General features: G+C 43.2%; 1 protein-coding gene across 4 annotated transcripts in view; it reads right to left on the minus strand.

Moving 5' to 3' along the window:
* The window catches only part of cacna2d3a (calcium channel, voltage-dependent, alpha 2/delta subunit 3a), a 114,856-nt gene extending 94,323 nt beyond the window's left edge, over nt 1-20,533 (minus strand). For 2 of the 4 annotated variants that reach the window (XR_011602406.1, XM_070968102.1), the window contains exons 1-2: nt 20,015-20,533; nt 19,519-19,600 (exon numbers count right to left, since the gene is read on the minus strand). Coding sequence is in view for 2 of the 4 variants with exons in the window: in XM_070968102.1 (XP_070824203.1) it covers nt 19,519-19,600; nt 20,015-20,139 (207 nt within the window). In the remaining 2 variants the exon portion in view is untranslated. The remainder of the gene's footprint in view (nt 1-19,518; nt 19,601-20,014) is intronic. The other 2 variants (XR_011602407.1, XM_070968103.1) reach the window with 2 other exon arrangements.
* Between the last annotated feature and the right edge of the window lie 91 nt (nt 20,534-20,624).

Here is a 20,624-nt window from a genome sequence, read left to right on the forward strand (position 1 = left end):
CACGTTTGTGTGGTCAGCGAGAAGCTAAGAGGGTCCAGCTGGCCACAGGCTGTCTGCAGCGCTATGTTCTGTCAGGCTGACCAGAGCAGACCAGAGCAGACCAGACCAGACCAGGGAAGACTGGGCCTAATTAGCCTGCAGCTATCCTCTTCACATCACATCACCATCACAGGAAAGCCAACTGACACACATCCAGATCCACCATTTCTCAGTATGGGGGAGAGGAAAGACTTCTGCAGTGGGTTTCGATAGCAAGTTTAACAGCAAGATGGCGATGCAGTGAATAGGAAGACAAAAACAAGAGATTCTGCTATCACCTGTTACCAATGAACCTGTTTACCTGTGGAATGCTCCAAACAGGTGTTTTTGGAGCATTTCACAACTTTTCCAGTCTCTTATTGCTTCTGTCTCTGTACTGTTTTCAATTGAGTCAATTGATGCCAAAACGGTTAAACAAATCACCACATTCTGTTTTATGTTTTACACAGCATCCCAGCTTTTTGGGAATCAGGTTGTATCTGCGGTGCTGACGTGTCCTTGAACCAGACAAAGAGTCCCCCTTTCAGCTCCAGGGTTGCTGCACCTGTATGTGGTTATACTGTATCTGTGCTCGGACCTTTCTGCAGTATCAGGAATATTGTGGCTGTTTAAATTATAGAGAGATATATTAATATAATATTAATATATTAATATAAATATTAATCTAACCTATTATACTATGTGTAGAGTTACTTTATGTAATTGACTTGGTATTTTAAAGATTTTGCATATGAAATACAATTGGTCCTTGTCACCTGAGAAGTACCTCACAAGCCCTGACACTCTTCTTCTTTGGAGGCCTATAGGGATGTAATGCTAGGCTGGAGCATGTGTTCATGTCCACTAACCCAGCAGCTCATCTCCTGCTGAACTGAGCACAAAATAATGTTTCCTTTCACTTTTCCCCGAGGATTGTCACGCGTCAAATGACTCAGGTTTGTGCACCTGCATACTGGCCTGATTTACCAGTTGTACATGTACTGCTCATTTCAGCAGCGGTATTTCTGCTAACCTACAATATGGGCTGAGGATCAGCTTATACATTCCACAACTAGCAAAGAAGCTGTACCATCTTTTTACAACCCACTGCTCTTGTTTTTCCCATCATCCTATTGTTTTCAAAAACATTTTACTTGCCAGCTTAGCTGCTGAGATATAGCATAGGGTTTTCACTTTCAGGGTCAGGTCTTGCATAAAATTTGGGTTTAATGTGCCTCGGTTTGAGATATCCATCTCTGAGATTTCTGCTGCCACCCCAATACAATGGAGGTGAATGGATTTTCATTTGTGCTACTCACAGCCTGAAAGCCTAAAAAAAATTAAGCAGCAATGCATCTTTTTAGAAACAATGTCCTTGAGAGTCACAATGAAAAGATGCACTGCTGTTGATTTTTCTTTGACACCGTGAGCACCACGAACAAAATTCCATTCACCTCCATTGTATAAATCCTTCACGTTGGAGTCCATGTCAAACCCCAACACGACTGCTAACAGGTTGTATTGATTAGACAGCAAAAAAAAAAAAAAAAAAAAAAAGATGAAATGCAGATCCATTTGGAGGTGGTTTGAAATGTGATCCCAGTCGTATTTCTACACATGCACGTCGGCCCGGCAGCTCTCTCAAATCGGTTTCCAAAGTGTCTTCTGCATCACTCGTAATGTGACATCTGACGCATCAAATCCAGACTGATGGAAGTGCATCAGAGAACAAATAAAAAAAGTGGACAGACGCTGAAATAAACTGTCTGCTGGCACTCTGGGGGGAGGCTAGAGATGATGGATCTCCATTTTCATGCTTCTGCGTCGGAAAGTCAAGTCAAAAGCATACATAGTTAATGTGCTATGTCGCTAACGCAGCAACCCATGTAGATAGGTTGGTGATGTCTGGACACACAAATCAGATCTGATTACAAGCGAAAAACAGCGCAGTGTGTCTTAAAGATCTGACTTGACTGCAGTCTGAACAAAGCCTCTTCACCGCAGAGCAGCTCCAACAGGGCAGCTAGAGGTTAAATACCAAACGGTGCATCTCGAAGCCAAAATAACTGTGTGCTGATGAATGTAATTACAGCCCAGTCTCAGATTTATTTCTACCCGAGCAAAATACTGAATATATTAGGCTGCTAAGGCTACCTCATGAAAAGTATTTTAAACTGCATTGAAGACAGAGACAAGCAGCGGTGACACATACTATATGTTCTACGGTAACTCAATCCCTCTCTTCCTCTCTCCCCCTCACCCCTCCGCTGTGCTGCATCACATGAACAAGCTGATGCTGCTAATCTCTCTCCCACACAGTGTGTTCTGACTGTAGGACAACAATCAGGGGCGAGAGTCCTCATGCCCAGGCTGCACTTTAGCATGCGGAAACAGAGACATGTGCAATCCTGCACGCACACACACATATAAAACTCGACAAATAATACAATAAGATCACCGTAGATCCAATATGTAGAAGAGGGCAGATCTGATACTCATGATTCTTCTGTCGTTGGCAGGATTGGTACACGCATTTACTTTAAGCACTATTTTTCTTTGTCTATCTGTTGGTCATGATGAAGCGTTTGCGGCTTGCCAATGACATAATGCTGCATGTATATGTATCTATGTATGTCGTTTCCTTGGGGTTTGATAATAAAGTGATTAATGAAGGGGAAAAACTTCATTTCACACTAAGACTGAACCCCAATCCCCCAAATCCCAGCTCATTTTACGCGTCACCAGAGCCCACTTTACCTCAGCCCACTCTCACAGTCTCACAGCTGTTTGAGTCTTTCCTTCCCTCTCTCTCGCTCTCTCTCCCTCCCTCACGCACACACAGCATTTGTGCGCACACACAAACATGCAAACTTTACCCATCGGATTCTCCACTTACGTATTAATCATTGAATTTCTTTGAGCGCCTACATTAATTACATTGTTATAATGCTGAAGGGGCGAATCACGATTCATAACTAACTATAAAATCATGAGACATGTGACCTAAATGTAAAAGCCACAACACAAACAGTGCCGTGGATTTGATCAATTTATTGCTCCGGTGTTTCCCGTCTCTCCGGCTTACTAAATCAAGCCGAACGTTCCAAGTATGTGCCAAGTAGCCAAGCATACGGCGCTGAATTACAGGTCTGGGTGCAATAGTATCCTGTCTCATTCAAACTGTGCTATTTGGTTTTCATTCACAAAAGCAGCCCTGTTTGTTTTGTGTGCTTGTGAGCCTGCTTGTCTGACTACAAATGGATGGGTCTGGTTTGATGAACAAAAGAGACACGGCTCAGAGAGGCAACTGGATGTGCGCGCGTGCGTGTGTGTGTGTGTGTGTGTGTGTGTGTGTGTGTGTGTGTGTGTGTGTGTGCGCGCTGGAGGAGACAAGGAGGGACACAGAGACCAATAAGCCCACTTAACTGACTCTGTGATGTACTGAGCCCTTGAAATAAGCAAACATGTGGCGCACACACGCAAGAAACTCTCATGTCCACGACAAACACGAGTGTGAGGGAAAAACGAAAGACAGCGTTTGCTGGATGGTGAATATCAATATCAAGGATTAGCATCCACTCATATACTGAGTGAAATTTTGAAATGCTAGGCTGCAGCTGCAAATCACAACATTTGCGATATTAAATATCAAACAAATCAAAGATATCAAACAATGTAAAACAACAATTCGCAGTAAGTTCTTGTAACTGACCATTGAAATCATTAACCTCTTTAGCAGCAGGATGATGAGCAGTAATACACAGCGGTGGAACACACTGAAGTACATTTACTCAAATATAATTTTGTGGGGGCGGCACGGTGGCACAGCAGGTAGTGTGCGTGCCTCACAGCAAGGAGGTTAGCTCGATCCCCAGGTCTGGCGGGGTCTTTCTGTGTGAAGTTTGCACATTCTTCCCATGCATGCGTGGGTTCTCTCTGGGCACTCCGGCTTCCTCCCACAGACCAAAAACATGCTCATTAGGTTAATTGGCGACTATGAAATTGTCCTTAGGTGTGAGTGTGTGTTAATAGTTGTTTGTCTATATATGTTGCCCTGTGATTGACTGGCGACCGGTTCAGGGTGTACCCCGCCTCTCGCCCGTTGACAGCTGGGATAGGCTCCAGCCCCCCTGCAACCCCGAAAAGGGATAGTCGGGTACAGAAAATGGATGGATGGATGGATGGATGGATGGATGGATGGATGGATGGATGGATGGATGGATGGATGGATAATTTTGTGGGTGCTTAACTTGAGTATTTCCTTTTTATACATGGTCACACTTACATGCTCTACATTTCAGAGAGAAACACTGTCTTTCTTCACTTTCTTCTCCAGCTGTAGTTAATTTCCAGATTAAGACTTTCCATATAAAACACAAAATTAGTGAGGAGTTCATTTTAGCCACCTAGACCAGCTAGGACATTAAAATACTGCTCACACATTAATTCATTAGTATAAATAATCCACTAATAAAAACATGCTAAAATATAATTCACAGGCACTGTTACGTGTGCCTAATGAGTTCTGTAGGTGAGGAAGGTAAAATTTCAGGTGTGTCAATTTCACTTGTCATGGAGTATTTTTCTATTGTGGTACTGCTACTTTTCCTTAATTCAGAGGTCTAAATATATCAAACTCTAGTGGACATAAAACACTCTAAACATTTGCAGTCTAATCAATGTATCAATTCAATCTTTTCTCAACATGTGGAGAATATCATATTTCTAGAATACAAAGTAGAAACTTTTCAACTCCCCTCCTTCATATTTTCCCAGCGGTATTATTGATGCCGTTGCTGTTGCGAGGACAACTGGATCGCTTTTGTTTTTGTCAGAATCTAACTACCAACTACACACAGGCACAGATAGAAGCACGCTCGCTGAAGACGTACACTGAAATTGTCCCAATTTTGCATGGTGTAATAACAGTTTGAGAATCGCTTTGCACAAACAAGTAACTACAGCAGGGGTTGGCGTCGGGTTGAAGGGCGGAGGGGCGGAAAACATTAGGAGAAAAAGCATGAGTTTATGCATTTATTTAGGCTATAATGGAGGCATGGAAGCAGATAGAAATTCTTTAGTTTGCGTTGAGAAAAGGGAACTAGGTTAGTATCATGTTAAAATACTGCACAACAGAGACGGTGATAACATATTTTGTGTCTGTTGCATTTAATATGAAGTAGATCGATGCAGTCAGCCTGACTGCACGTTTCTTCAGCCACAAATCAAGTCTTCATTTTCCCAGGCGATGGTACCAGGTGACAGACAGAACTGCACAGTGAAAGCGAGACTTATAGGGAACCAATCTAAACACTCATGGTGTCATTACTCTATAGCCATTACATTGTGTAATCAACATTTGCTTCATAAAGATAAGTTAAAAAAAAAAAAACTTGTCTACTGCCAGTTTAAATATTGGTTGAAAAAAGGTTAAATATGTCAGGCACAGACCTTGCTGAATTATTCAACCAAACCCCAGGACAGAAATGGGAAGTCATTTCCCTCCAGAGGAAGTGCACTTTCTGTGTGTGTGTATGCTTTCAGGTGTTTGTATGTGTTCATTAATGCGAGCTACATCCTTGTGCCTGCAGTGTGCAGAGCATGCATTCACCTAAAGCATGTTCAGGAGGGCAAACGTCTTGCAGTGTCATCATTTCATATAAAAAGGCTGCTGATTCCCCAAAGCCATGCTTGTAATTACAGCCAACATCACTCGGGGAGAAGGAGAGGAGCAGGGGTGGAGGGACCAGGGAGGCGAGGAGAGAAAAAGAGAAAAGGTGGGACCCGCAGGCATCACGTGGGTGAAGTTAATTCTACTTTCGGCCACAGTGTCACTGGGCTAGTACTGAGTGTGCATCGGCGTGCAGAAATGAGGGGAAAACAGAGAGAGAGGGTGAGAGGCTGAAACAATTGCACTTTGACTGATGTTGCACTGCACCTCCTGTGAAACACTCAGAGTCTGTTATTTGGGCGGGGGACAGGAGTGTCAGCCCAAATCCACAGCAGGAAATCACTGCTGGATCACAGGATCTCCAAGGAACGGCAAATCGTTGCTGTGCCCTCCTCCTTTCATGCCCTCCCTTGTATGCCAGCCGACAAATTGTTCCCTCAAAAGAAGAGCGCTGGCCGGAGATGAAGTGGAACAATTAATTTCACGCTTGTCCTCCCCGCCTCAAAAGCATGTTGGTCTGAGTCCCGTATCTGGTGGCACAGAGACACTCCCCGCGGATTGTAAAGCGCACACACACAGACAAAATGTAAATTAAACACTTAGTGTAAATGCTAATCACACAGACATGAAAACAAGACATCTTTAAACACAAATAAAACTCAGGGATCATAAACTCTTCTTGCCTGACTGGTCGCACCTTCACCGCCGCTCCATTCACCACAATGCAATCTATCAGTGGGGCCGAATATAGTATCGATCATAACGCAGAGATGTCTCAAAGTCAGATCAATGCGCTGTGAATGAATGGGGATGATTGTGAGAACGCGTGCGCACATAGTTTTGATGGACCGCTCAATCATGCGGGGAGAAGAGGGGAGCTCCTGATAGGAAACAGAGTGTGCTGCAGGAAGTGAGCTGGGAAAAGTTTGATTGTGGTCTGTCGCCGGGTCCCAGACATCCACCACACGGTCAGAGGCCGATAAGGCCAGAGCAGGACGGCAGATTGTGGAGTGACATGTTGATGAACAGCTGGCACTCTGTTCTCAGTTTCTCTTTTTGTAAAACCTGCACTTGCTGAGTCACTTCTGAAGGCGCTAAAGCACCTGCTGAACGCACACTTGACCATGTACAGTAAAAATTCCAAACTATCCCGCACAAAACTGAATACACCAAACCTTTAAAGAATCTTTCCTGATTCCGATGAAAGATAGCTGAATTTTCTGTCGGGCTTAATAACAATGTTCCACATCTTCGCTTTTGATTGATGACTGCTCTGTTGAGTCTAGACAGATAACAACAGCTAAATAATGATCGTACAAGTCTTTCTTTATCATCACTGTTGCACGCTGGTTTCCTATTCTTCACTGCGTTGACAGCAGTGACAGCAGCTGTAAATGTGTTATGATGGGAAGAGCTAAACTCAGAACTGACTACTGAAATCATTAAATAGTTTCGTTTACAACTGAAATGGGGAACTTAGCAGGAAGTCATCAAGTGGAGTAAAAAATATGTTCATTATCTCTCCAATGTGTGTGTGCACATATACAGTAAAGCTAAACTACAGATTGTCTAAATGCATAAAAAGCTAAGCAGTAGACTGAGACTTAAAACTTGGACTTGAGTCAGACACTGGGAAGAAACATTTCAAGTTTTAAAATTTAAAATCCTGAAACAATGAAAATAAATGAGCCAACAAGAAGCAAGCAATGCATATTCAATTATTTGACCGACGCACTGGATAGACTTGGTCTCAAATGCTGCTGCTAAGAAAAACAATTAACAGCTTTGAAAGGCCAATTGTCAATTATGGTGTCATTTTAATGGTCAGCATTCACAGCTAACAGACATCTTGACTAGTAATTTATTCAAGCAGACAAATGTAACTAGTTTGAGGGGAACATGAACGTTTCTACCACATTTCACTGCAATCCAGTGATGTTTCACTTGAAACCACAAATGTCAACCTCATGGTGGCACTATGAGAAAAGTCAGGGGATGACCAAAGTCAGTCGGTTTCATCCATTGGGAACCAGAATTTCATGACAATCCTCCAATGGTTGTTGAGACATTTCAGTCAGGACAGAAGTGGTGGACCGCCCGACAGTGGTGGTTTTCTCTACACAGAACAAACAACCGTATGTCAGGTATGAGCGATAGAAGATTTTTTTAAAATTATGACTTCATGCACATCTTCCCTTTGAGCAAAGGTATGACATTCATTTTGTTCATTGATAAAAACCTAAAGAATGTGATTCATAGTTATTTCTAGCACTTGTCAGCCTTTTGTTGCAGTCATTACGGTAAATGGCCAGATGTTCCCGGGGCAGGGATTCTGTGTGGCGTGACTCTGCTGTTTGTCTGTCGGTCTGATATTATATCCTGACAGGAGTTCTGGGACCTGACACTAGAACTCTCTCTATTAGTAATCAGGCAGCAGCACGCCCTAAAAGTTCATTAAAAAAATCTCCACTGCCAGTTTTCACGACTTATTTATGAAACCTGTCTGCTGACAACAGACATTTAACCCCCTACAAGCCATGTTGCTCTTTTTCATTCCCGCATAATTGAAACCACTTACACACCTTACCCATTTTACTCCTGACCATAATTCATGCACCCACAGCTTCTGAGTGTGTGTGTGTGTGTGTGTGTGTGTGTGTGTGTGTGTGTGTGTGTGTGTGTGTGTGTAAGAGGTTCTGCAGAGATTGAGTGTTTAACAGCTGCCTGAGGGCTATTGAGAGGAACGGTAGAATAACAGCTGTACACTAACACCAACACACACACAAGGCCTTATGGCATAGCTGGTAGCGATGCTCAGGAGTTTGTCCCAGGGTGCACTGCGTCTGTTGGGTATGCACCATTGCCCCTCAGAGTGGGTGCCAAATGCCTGCTCTCTTTAATGACCACCATCTTTCAATGTCCTCACATGCCTTGCCATCATGGCGTAACCCCCACCTACACACAAACACACACAGAGAAGTTCCTCAAGGGCTAAGGCTGACATCATTGATGCCAGTATGAGAACAGATCCACCCTAAAATAATTGCTTCATAAAGCCAAGGCAGCCTTTCCCTTTCAAAACAAAAGAAGCGAGTACAGGAAGTTGCCTCTCTACTATCTCCAGTCTCTTTTTTCTTTCATTCAGCCATAATTCACTCTAACAAAAAACATAATAGAACCAAGAGCGGGTCTAATCTGTTCACATGGAACTGATTAATAGTCCACAGTCTATCTGTAGTTGCCTGCATTCAGTTGGTTTCAGTAGAGTTGTGGAAAACATTTTTCATGCTTAGCAGCATGTACAACGTGGCCTGCTGCTTCCCTATTCCACTCCATACATTCTCACAGTCTCAAATTGATTTTAGCAGCAGCCAGCGTGAAAGTGGAAGGAGAGAGCAAAACATTGTGGTGGATGTATAAAGGTAATATTTATTGTTGCAAGTGGAGATTTATTATGGGAAGTTACACTTTTTGGACTGCAGTTTCATTTGAGTTTGCTTTGAAGGCCTCACACAGAAGTGGGTGGAATAAAGGAAGAGCGGAGGGGAAAACTTTGGAGAATCAAAAGCCATACAAGACTCCCTCAAACATCAGTAGGCACCAACTTGTAAATATAACGAACAATTTAAAGTTAATGCAGAACATAAAATGTAAAAGATGCAAAGATCCAAAGGCTGTCAGACTGTTTAACCTGAGCATCGTTTAACAAAGATGATGCTGTTTCACATCACAAACACACTTTTTGCACAACTCCATTATTTCTGTCAACATGTGCTAAGATCCATTAGACCCGTGCAACTTATCCTATGCGAGATTATATGTTTGTACCCTTTTTATATATTTTTACTGCACTATATATATTTTTACTGTGTATAGCCCAAAACACGCTGTTTCTTCACATTTTACTCATGTGCAATTCTTGCAATTGCAATTAATGTACATAGCCTCTATAGTTGATTTTATTTTGTATCTTTTTTACTGTCATTTTGCAGTTTTTTCTACTTCTCCTTTTTATCTTTCCTGTTGTAACAGGTGAATTTCCCTCGCAGTCTCATCTTAATCACTACATATTTACAGCACAGACAGCGATACGAAAATCATGTTGTCAGTGTTGCACAAACTGTCTGTTGGACAAACTGTTTGATGGAGACATTGTTTCTAAACCAACTCAAATCTATCTAATCTAGCGTAACCTTTGTCACTGACTCACTGTCAGCCATTGTCTGCAAAAACCAGTCAAAAGCTAACATTCAGATTGTGATGCATGCCTATCCGTGTTGGTATCAGTGCTTGAAGGGGCCAAAGAGGATGAGAGAGTCACATTTCAGCAATGCTTTCTCACATTTTATAGAGCAAATAAGAAGATGTCATGATACACATCATGTATTAAATAAGTCTTTATATTATTATTATTATGATTATTAGAAGATTACTTTTTGGTTTGTTATTTGTGTAAATTATATTTAAAGTTCAAGGAAATCCACTGTTAAAAAAGTTCAATAAATTCATGATGTTTCCAAAGTCAATGAGTAATCATGTTAAATAACCACGTCTCAATATTGACCAAAATAATTGCGGTAATGATTTTTTTTTCCATAATCAAGCAGCCCTCGTCTGTACAGAATATGATATGGGCCTGACCCATTTAACAGTCATACTCTGCCAAACAGGAACTCTGCCACCAGAGCAGACTCTTGAAGGCTCAGGTTCAAGGTAATACAAATTCCACAGAGATATCTACATAGCATCATGATCTTCTGGTGTCCCATCCACACCATTAAGATCTCGTCCTGCATCATTTCACAGGAGTACTGGTCTGAGCTCTGGTAACTGCGCAGCTGAGTGGTGTCCCTATCGCACTCCCAGAACAATCCTCAGATGAGCTGCTTTGGGACTATTTGAGAAAAGGAAGCAATGTGGAGATGTGATCAACATCAGTGCAAAGAAACACTGTGCCATTCAAGTAAAGGAAGGTTTCACAGAAGTAAGAATGCCAAATACCATTCCACACATCACAAAACCACTACAAGCTTGTACCATTGTGATCCAACAGGAGTATTCTATGGACTGACATCAGTGTATTGTACCAAAACTTTGTGTACCAGAACACAAATGACTGAGTGAATACAACAACAAATCACATTCACAGCAATTAATGCGAAGCCTGCATTTACACAGCCACCAACGTGATCGACCAGTCATTGAAAGTGCATTTTCTATGCAGCTGCATCGCCAATCAGAATAAAAAGGCCACTCATTTATTACTGTTCGCAAAAAACAGCTGGCCATCTTTAATTTTTGGCAGCCACAGTTGATCACATTCTCTGAACTAACTTGACAGGATCCCAAATTCTTCACCAGCCATTCAAAACCGCAAAATTATGACAGAGACTCATATAATATGCAGTGCAACCTCTGTAGTATTTAATCAGACTTGCTCCTTTGTGAGGCAGTGAAACAGCTCAACAGTTTCTTGGGCAACAGATCCCCTTTGCGTGGTATTCAACAAACCATTACTGACGTGTATTAAAACACAGGAAATGAAAAACAAAGTATTTTCAATATATTTCAATCTGAACACACAGTTTGAGCAGAAGCTGCTGCATCCCCAGTGATCAGAGTGATGTGGTCAATGTCCATAACTGCTAGTCAGCAGTGAACTTCTTCCCTTCAACACATATCTGTCTCTGCTCCTGCACATGTCAACAACCCTATGTAATCAATGTGGCTCAACATTGATCCATACTGATCCTCTGTGTCCAAGTGATCGTTTGTCACTTACTCAGTGCTCAGCATTACCACAGTGTCATCTGCACATTAGCCGGCGCAGGCTCCTCGCCAATAAATGCATTACATGGCCTGTGGTCTAAAAGAGGCACAAAAGGAAACTAAAATAAACTGATAAGAGTGTGAAACGTTTTTGTGAAGTGTATTGAGGGAGAGGTTGTCCGAGTAACGGAGAAAGGCTAACTCAAGTGCATGTGTGTGCGCTGACGTGTGCCCTCACACTGCTGTTTATGCATCACGGTGTCTCTCCACCCTGCGTTTGCAAGTGTGTGTTTGTGTGAGATGATAGCAAGTGCAGGTGAAGGTCATCAGGAGGAGGGGCCACTGTCATCCCACAGAGCTGGATTTGGCAGCACTCTCACAGTCCACAGGAAGTGTTGTGCAAATGGGGTGCAGTGCGTGCCTCCATAAAGTACAGCCAAACTAAGTGTGTGTTTGCGCGAGTGTGTGTGTATGTCGGCAGAGTTGATGCAGAGGCAGAGGGGGGTGACTCGGGACACATACTGAGGCCGCCCGAGAGTGCACAACTTTGTGCTAGGCCAGCGGAACTAGTTTTTTTTAAGGGTGTGGGCACCAACACTTGCTCCAAACACTGGTGTGTCCCAAGATCCCCTCCCATGTATTCTTTAGTGCCGTAGCTGCATCCTATCCATTATTAAAGCAGAGGGATGGAGGGAGAGGAGGAAAGAAACATACAGTAGAGAGGGGACGGGAGAAAGAAAGAGAAATAATTAGGGGAGGCACAAGGGCACAAAAACAAATGGGTGAAAATGTAGAGGGAAGAGTTGACAGAGAGGTTGAAGGTAATAAAGAGACAAAGAAAGACAGAGCTGGGGTGCCAGTTCATCTTTAATTCTGAGCACAGCGTATGAACCAGAATTATCTGAGCATGCAGAGGTTTAGGAATTATAAGGAGGGATTTGTGATTGATGGAGCAGCTGTAATGGGTCTGCTGTCCTTTCTTCTGTTCAGTGTATTGCTTTATGCGGGCCATCGTTACCTACAGCACACGGGATGGACCCAAACAACCGGCATGGATGATTGATGTGGACAGCAGCGAGTCACAGACAGTCCTTCACACAATGCCGCACACGTTAATGTGCTTAATAGTACTAGTCCCGCCCCTTTACCAAGTTGGCTAATGTTTACTTTCTGCATGCAATCGAGTCTGGAGCGCGCCAGGTGAACAATCTGTCATAATTACAGAAATCTGTGAGAATGTGTGTGCATGCGTCTGTACTTGTGTGTCCATTAATGTCCGGTGTATAGCCACAGTGAGATGGTCTTTATCTGCAGGCCAACAGAGGCAGAGCCAGACCTGAACAGCCGATGACAGATGACAGTGGATATTTGTCTTCAGTGTTCACATTCATCATCCTAACAGCACAGACACACAAGGCGTTACACTGTTTGTGTGTATGCGTGCATGTGTGTGTGTGCGCATCTGCAAAAACTTCAGGAACTGGGAAGAAAAATCAAGCTCTTTACACCACAAATTAACTACTAAATCACACACTATTCACGCTGGCAAATGAACTTAGTCGGAGAGATTGGGGATAAATCAAACAGTTAAACCGCACAACAAGTCATCAAAAGACACTTGATTTTTTTAAGCTCAACAAACACGGCGTCAGCATTCGCGCTCTTCAAGAATTTAAGTTCTTTAATCCGGTAGCAAAGGGCCCCGCTCCCTGCTCCTGAGCTCTCTACAGTAAAGGCAGGGTGTTTGATTCACAGTGGCTTTTCTCGTGCTTTTCTCACCAACAAAGCACTAATTACAGTATGAGTGAGTGGCTGTGTTGGCTAAAGCTGGCCTGCTAGGACATGAAAGGATAGCAGCACAGGCTGCACTCCCGCCTGCTAACGCTGTAATTAACTCTGTGACACGACATTCCTCCTTCTTTCCCCACTCTTCTTCTCCCTCCCTTACGATCTCACTCACACACACACACACACACACACACACACACACACACACACACACACACACACACACACACACACACACACACACACACACACACACACACACACACACACACACACACACACACACACACACACACACACACACACACACACACACTCTCTGCCTCTGTGAGCAGTGGAGGAATCAAATTTAGCAAGATCATGCTTTGGTCAATGAGAACAAGAGAGGGAGGGAGCCAGAAGCACGGGAAGAGATGGGAGGGTTAGGGGAGGTTAGGGAAAGAGGGACAGTCATCAGTACACACCCCTACACACCCCCTTCCCTCACCTCATCGCCAGCCGTGCTGAACCAAACCTGACAGCTATTCAATTTTCCCAAAGCTAAATCTAATCTGCAGCCGTCTCCCCCTCACTGACACACTGTTACACTGGAACGCCTCAGCCATCACCCACTCTTGGCAGCAGATTGGCACCATCACACATAGTCAGTCCCCCCCCCTCTGCCCAACTTACACACACACACACACACACACACACACACACACACACGCACACGCACACGCACACACACACACACACACACACACAGACATACAATGTCATCCACAGGGCAAGAAAGGCAAAGCGAGGCCAAAAAGAAAAATAAGTAAAACTGCACTTCTGATGAGTCTGAAGGACAAGTGATGGACTTTGACCATGCAATTTTGAATTGGTACCATGTTTTTCTCTGCCAGGCTGAAACACAGCAGCTTTCATATAGTCAACACCGACGTCCAGTTTCCTTCAGCACTACCACACTTTTTGTTTTTGCCCCAAAAAGTCCGTAAAGCTTTCTGATGATGCATCTCCCCACAGGATGGTCTAGAAGCCTTCTCCAAGACTGTAAGTCTGGTGGAGAAATAAGCTTAGATTTTTTTTATTTATTTGTTTCAAAACACCTAAAAATGACAGAAAGTGTAATTTGTGGGTATTCTAAAACACACACATTCTCCATTAGAGATACTGTGATCCTGACCTCAGTATATCCAGTACTGTGGGTGTGTGTGGCACAGTACATAGATTGTTGCATGCACATATGAGCACAGTAGAACACAACCATGCTTCTAGTATAAGTTTAGCAAAGTAACGTTAACAAATAACTTACAGCTATTATAAATAAAACATGTTCTGAACAATTGGGTCTACTACATACGAGAAATAAGAGGTACTTCAACTACATCAATTTTTTTTTTTAAAGTATGACAAATGCATAAGATTCGTAAATAAAAAGGAACGCCAAATCAAATTAAAACTTTAAGTACTGTTTAATAGGAGTACTGAGTGGAAAATATATTAAAAAAAAAAAACAATCTCATAATGCAGTTGTGCACACAGCAAGTCATTCTTCCACTGTTGTCATCCAGATATGTAATTAATTTTAAATGAACGTGAAAAACTGAAATGCATAATCATTTCCACCTCAAAATTAGATAATTAGTCATGCTCTTAAATCTGGTTAGTGTGACTAAAATACATATTCAGAGCAAAATTAGATCTTTTTTTCCCCCAAAAGAGACAAACATGAAACTGCCTTCTGTAAAAAATATTTAATTATGCTTTGGTGAAATAAGTCTCGTTCAAAGTTCTGCAGTGGATCAAAACACGTCGCTGTTGTGTGTAAATCACTTAACTCATCGTGCGAGGCAAAATTCACTGATGTTGTTGAAGCCCGTTAGATAGTGACAAACAAGAAATTTGCATTAACCTGCATGAAAGTTTGAATGGAAGAGTTGAAAGCAATTGGTAGCTTTTCATTTCCATGGTTTTTATCAGGCAGTGACAATATTATATACTGTAACACTAGGGCATATACTGTATGTACGTATATGTTACGTTTATCAAGGCAGTGGTAAAAAAAAAAGGAGAAAAAAGACAGAAAAGCTTTGCATATGTGTGTCTTGCAGGACGAGAACTGCAAGATGCAGTCAGAAAAAATTCAGAATATCTTATATTTCCTTTTTCCTGACTAGCTTTCAAGATTTTAAGAATATACTGATTTGATGTAAGTCACTTCGCAATAACAAACATTTTCTAACAAATGCTGTTGACTGGTGTCATCAGTGGGGACAAATTTAAGGATGTTCATCTCCTCCCTCTCTGCACTCCATAGAGCAGCTGGTGCACGTTGCGCATCTCTGTCTGAGCCTTTTTCCACTTCGCTGGACAACTTTAATACTGGTATATATTTTCTATCCACCGCTTCTTTTTGAGGAACCACCTCACTCTGTCTTCTTTGGCTCATTCTGTGGGAATATGGTCAGCGGGCTGTGGGGGGGGGGGGGGGGGGCCTTTCCGTACTGAAGGAGAACGGTATGGCTCCACTTTGTATTAGAGACCATACATACATACATGCACACACACACACCCAGACACACACTCTCCTTCCCCACCCAGGCAAATCGATTCCAGCGTACAGCATACACTTGTCACACATCATTACACCTTCCTATCATCCTCTGCTCTTATGCTCTGTGTATGTGCCTGTGAGTGTAAGGGAGGCGGTGTGTGTGTGTGTGTGTGTGTGTGTGTGTGTGTGTGTGTGTGTGTGTGTGTGTGTGTGTGTGTGTGTGTGTGTGTGTGTGCGTGATTGAGTATGCTTTAAGTAGGTATACAAACTTAACACACACACACGCCGCAAGCCTCTACTGCCTGTCCCTCGCCCTCAGGTGCTGCTTAGACATTTAAAAATAGGAAAGCGGAAAGTAGCGAGGACAACTCTGAAGACGGCAAACGGTGGCGATCCCACGGATCTACCTTTCTGTCTTGTGTCTTCCATTACTAAGAGGCTTGGAGTTATGTCAGCGTGGCGATAATGTCCCACTACTTTGATTCCAGAAAGCCATAACATCAGTGTGGTGAAAACTGGTCCAGCCAACAACAGACACAGACACACACACACACACACACACAGACACAGACACACACACAGACACACAGACACACACACAGACACACACACAGCCATCACAGCCAGACTGGCTCATATAGACAGGTTGCTCAATGATTCATGAAATTAAAGATTTGAACAGAATAGCAGCGAAGAGGGTAAAACACACAGAGCTAATTCGAACTATCAGTGGGAGATGTTTGATGTGTCTCAAGCAGACGTCTCCCGTCTTTTGTAAGGTGTGTATATATGGAGTGTATACAGCATACTGTAAAGCGCTCCGTGTGTGCATGTATTTTAGTGATGAGAATACTGCTTACATCTGATCTGAAGGTGTTATTGATCAAGTTTTTTTTTTTCTTGAGGATCACAGAAGTGCACGCACACTCACACTCTCACACACACATATATGCCCTGACTGGTATAACCTTGAAACAAGAGCTGTTTCCAATGGATACAGGATGCGGGCTGTGGCATGGGGAGGGAGGACAGATTAGGACAGCAGTGGAGAGGGGGTGGAAGGCGAAAAGCCAAATCTGGTTCAACTAGATTTTTTTTTTAAATTAATGGAAGATTTTAAAGAAAATAACTGCTTATTTGAACAAAAGCCATTATTTTTGGATTTATATCATTTATGTATCCTATAGGTCCTTCTGTTTTAGACCTTCTTGCAGGAATTTCATTGACTATTTCAAGTCATCAATACGTTCAGAATTGACCCTGCGACCCTGTTTTCATTCTGACAGAAATCACTGAAAGCTTCTTAATGAATTATCTATGAAAATATTCAATCAAGCAACTAATGTATTTGGATTAGGGCCATCACACATTTAAAAAGAATTTACCGCATGGCTCTGTGTTATCAATTGTGGTTAATCACACTTTTGCACTTTTTAAAGAACGTCCTCTCATTGAAGATGATTAAATTGGAAGTCAAATCGAGCATCAAATTAATGCAGAGTCGACGGAGAGGAAGCACCAAATTCAAATCGCAGCATTTTAAGTTGGAACACAAAGTACCAGCGTGAGCCACAACAGGTGCAAGACTTAAAACGTGGAGAGAAATTCTGACAAAATGTAGGACCTGACGAGCAAACTGTGGTCGCTTGACTAAAGATCTGAGCATTGTACCGATTAGATTACTGCATCATCATCAGGAAGCTTTAACAAAAGTAACTTCCATCGTTTTTTCCTTCTTAATGTTTCAGTAAAAAACATGGTATATACAGTACAGTGTATTCACTTAATGTATCTTTAGCAGATTTGTAATGTTTCTGTGTGATGGTACGAAACCTTTTTTTTAAATAAAACACTATGATAACGCATGAACATTCAAAGAATCCTTGTTGTTGTGCGTGTGTGTGACTCATGCTGAGGTATGGTTATTTCCAAGGGAGTTTTGTTACGCTGGGGTCAGAGAGATAACTGAGGAGAGACGGAGTCCATCTGTCCTCTGCCCAGGGGAAACACACACACACACACACACTCACACACACACACTTAGGTCTTTTCTATTTAGTACAATCCTCCTCTCTATGAACAACAGTGCACATCCCTCATTCTTTCTATTTAAAAGCATATGTGCCCTCAGGGGAACTGTGGTCCCTCCTCTGCTTTTCTGGACAAGAACTACTAGACTGCACCACACACACACACACACACACAATAGGGCACAGCATACAGGACACTGTGACATGTTGCCAAAGCCTGCGAGTGAATGCATGTGTGCACTGACACATCCCGCACCTCCGACGATATGATCCAGCAACATACCAGTTTGGGGTGAAAGATGCACTTTTCCCACAAAGAGGTCTCCAGCCTTTTCTTTGCTCAATTAACCCTGCGGCCTTCATTTGCATTTCATAAAGAGGTCGTCACTCTGTGGGAGGGTTATCTCCTTTTTGGAGGCAGAAAAAGATGAGAAGGGGGAACAGTTTTATCCTGTCAAAAAGATAAGACACCATTCGCCTGCCTTCTGAGCGGCTGATGAAATCCACGCTATAGGCCCCATATGCGACTGTGCGTGTGAATATGCAGTGTGCATACTTTTATGTATGTGTGTGTGTCTGTTTGAGATTCTACATGTGTACATGGTACATGTGTAAGTGACACGGGTCATGGTTGTGCATCACGGTGCATCTCTGCTGGTGTACGTGACGCATGCAGCCACACACCACAGTGGGTCTCCCGCATCCACCAGGGCCCTGGAGCGCTGGTCCCAAGCTCAACATTGTGTCTGTGCACCTGCTGAGAGGTTAGCTTCAGCTTGGCCCTTTATCCACCGGCTATCCATTAGCCGGTTTTGACTCGTGCTTCATCAACTGACCCTCCATTACGAAAATTTGCATTCCATCACACTCAAATCTCGAATTAATGCCACAAAGCAGAGTGGAAGAGGGATGAGGACAGACTGCAGAAGAGGTATGAAAAGAGGTAAGGGGGTGTGAGGAGCATTCAGTTGCTTAGCAAAAAAAAATTGCGCTTCCCAGAGAGCATATCTGTGTGTATGCCTTTGCATGAGTGTGTGTGTGTGTGTGTGTGTGTGTGTGTGTGTGTGTGTGTGTGTGTGTGTGTGTGTGTGTGTGTGTGTGTGTGTGTGTGTGTGTGTGTGTGTGTGTGTGTGTTCGAATTCATCTGCCGGAGTGGTTGAGAATTGGACACTCATTTAAAAGGCACATGTTCCGAATAAGCTTTTAAATCTGCGCCTACCTAGTCGACATGCATTACCGATTCTCAAGTGGCTAAAAAGCAGAGGTCCCGCAGTTTAAGAGATGACATTTCTCTCAACTCAAAAATTACTCTACAGCAGTTATTTCCTCTTAGACTGTCATTTTAAAAGTCTCTCAAAGGGGGAGTTTTAAGCTTTTAAATAAACAGTTACTTTACACACCGCATGGCACGATTCCAGCGTTGTAAAGACTATCTGTAATACAGTGTGTGTCTGAGTGTGTGCTGGAATGGTGTTAAAAAATAATTTGAATAAAAAGCACATTTTAAAGGAGAGTGGAGGTCCATTTTAAAAGAAAATTTCTTCTCTCCTCCTTGTACTCTCTACTCTAGTGCCCATAAGAAAACCCTGCTCAAGTCGAGTCAAGTGGACATTGAATAATATATTAAGAGTTTTGAGGTTCTACTGGTACTTTCAATTTGACACCTGAAGTCGTATTCAGACAGTAACACTGCTCACCTTCTGCAGCAGCTGGGAGCCAGAGTACTTTGCAGAGATGGACTTCATCTCCCCACCAAACGCTGAAGCCCACAGCTTCACCCTGCAGACAGCGAACATGCACACAGCACACACAGATGAGCACGAAATCAGAAACATTTTAAATATATACATACGTACAGCATAGGCTACAACTTCAGTTACCAGGCTGACTTGAAAACTACTGACTGGTCTGCTTTTGGGATGATTTTGCAAGAACACTGGAGTGCAACCCTGCCAATTTCACACCTGATGTACAACAAAGGCAGATAAATTTGGAAAAAGAGGAGGCATCACACCCAGTAAACACATCATTACACAGCAGTGGAAACCATTCGAGGACAGATCGCAATAAGCAATCAAATAGGTTATTTATTTATTTTTCAGAATCACTCAGCTCGGCCGTTTTTAATCAACGTTTGAAACTTGGAGAATCAAGTGATGCGCGGCACCTTTGCGTAAAAGAGCATCTACTTACACGGACGGAGGGATACTTTGGTGGCTTCCTCCCACCTCAGTGACCCTGGTGCTGAGAGTTGAGAAAAGTAAAAGCAGACACGCACACCACGCACTGGAAACCACACAGCTCCGATCCACCTGCATCTTGGGCAAAAACTCCCTCCCGACGCGCACAGTGCGAGTTTTGGGGCTTTACGCTGCCACCGTGGATTCTTTCCTCCTTCAGAGAATTCAAAATATGAAAAGAACAATGGGAGAAAAATGGAGGAAATCAAAAGTCACCTATGCTGACTGACTAAATCATTCATGGCAATGTGTTCAGCTGTTCTTGGTGCGGGACGCGGATGAGCGACGCGCCTTGGCGAACGGCAGGATCCTCAGCTGTGTGAGTTCTCCAAAGTGCCGCGGTGTGGCCCCGCTGACCGGCGCGGTGCACACGGCGCTGCTGCTCGGCGGAAAGTCGAGCTCGACTCCTCCGGCAGAGAAAGTCCGCTCAGCCGCTTTGTTTGACCGACCTCGCCGGCAGAGAGCAGAGAGTGGAGGTTCAGGGGGGGGGGGGGGGGGGAGGGGGAACCGGGGAGATCATCAAACGATGCAGCGCACCACAGAGCACGCCTACTCCTCCTGAG

Source organism: Chaetodon trifascialis, chromosome 8, assembly GCF_039877785.1.
Source record: "Chaetodon trifascialis isolate fChaTrf1 chromosome 8, fChaTrf1.hap1, whole genome shotgun sequence".
In the NCBI taxonomy this organism is placed as follows: domain Eukaryota; kingdom Metazoa; phylum Chordata; class Actinopteri; order Chaetodontiformes; family Chaetodontidae; genus Chaetodon; species Chaetodon trifascialis.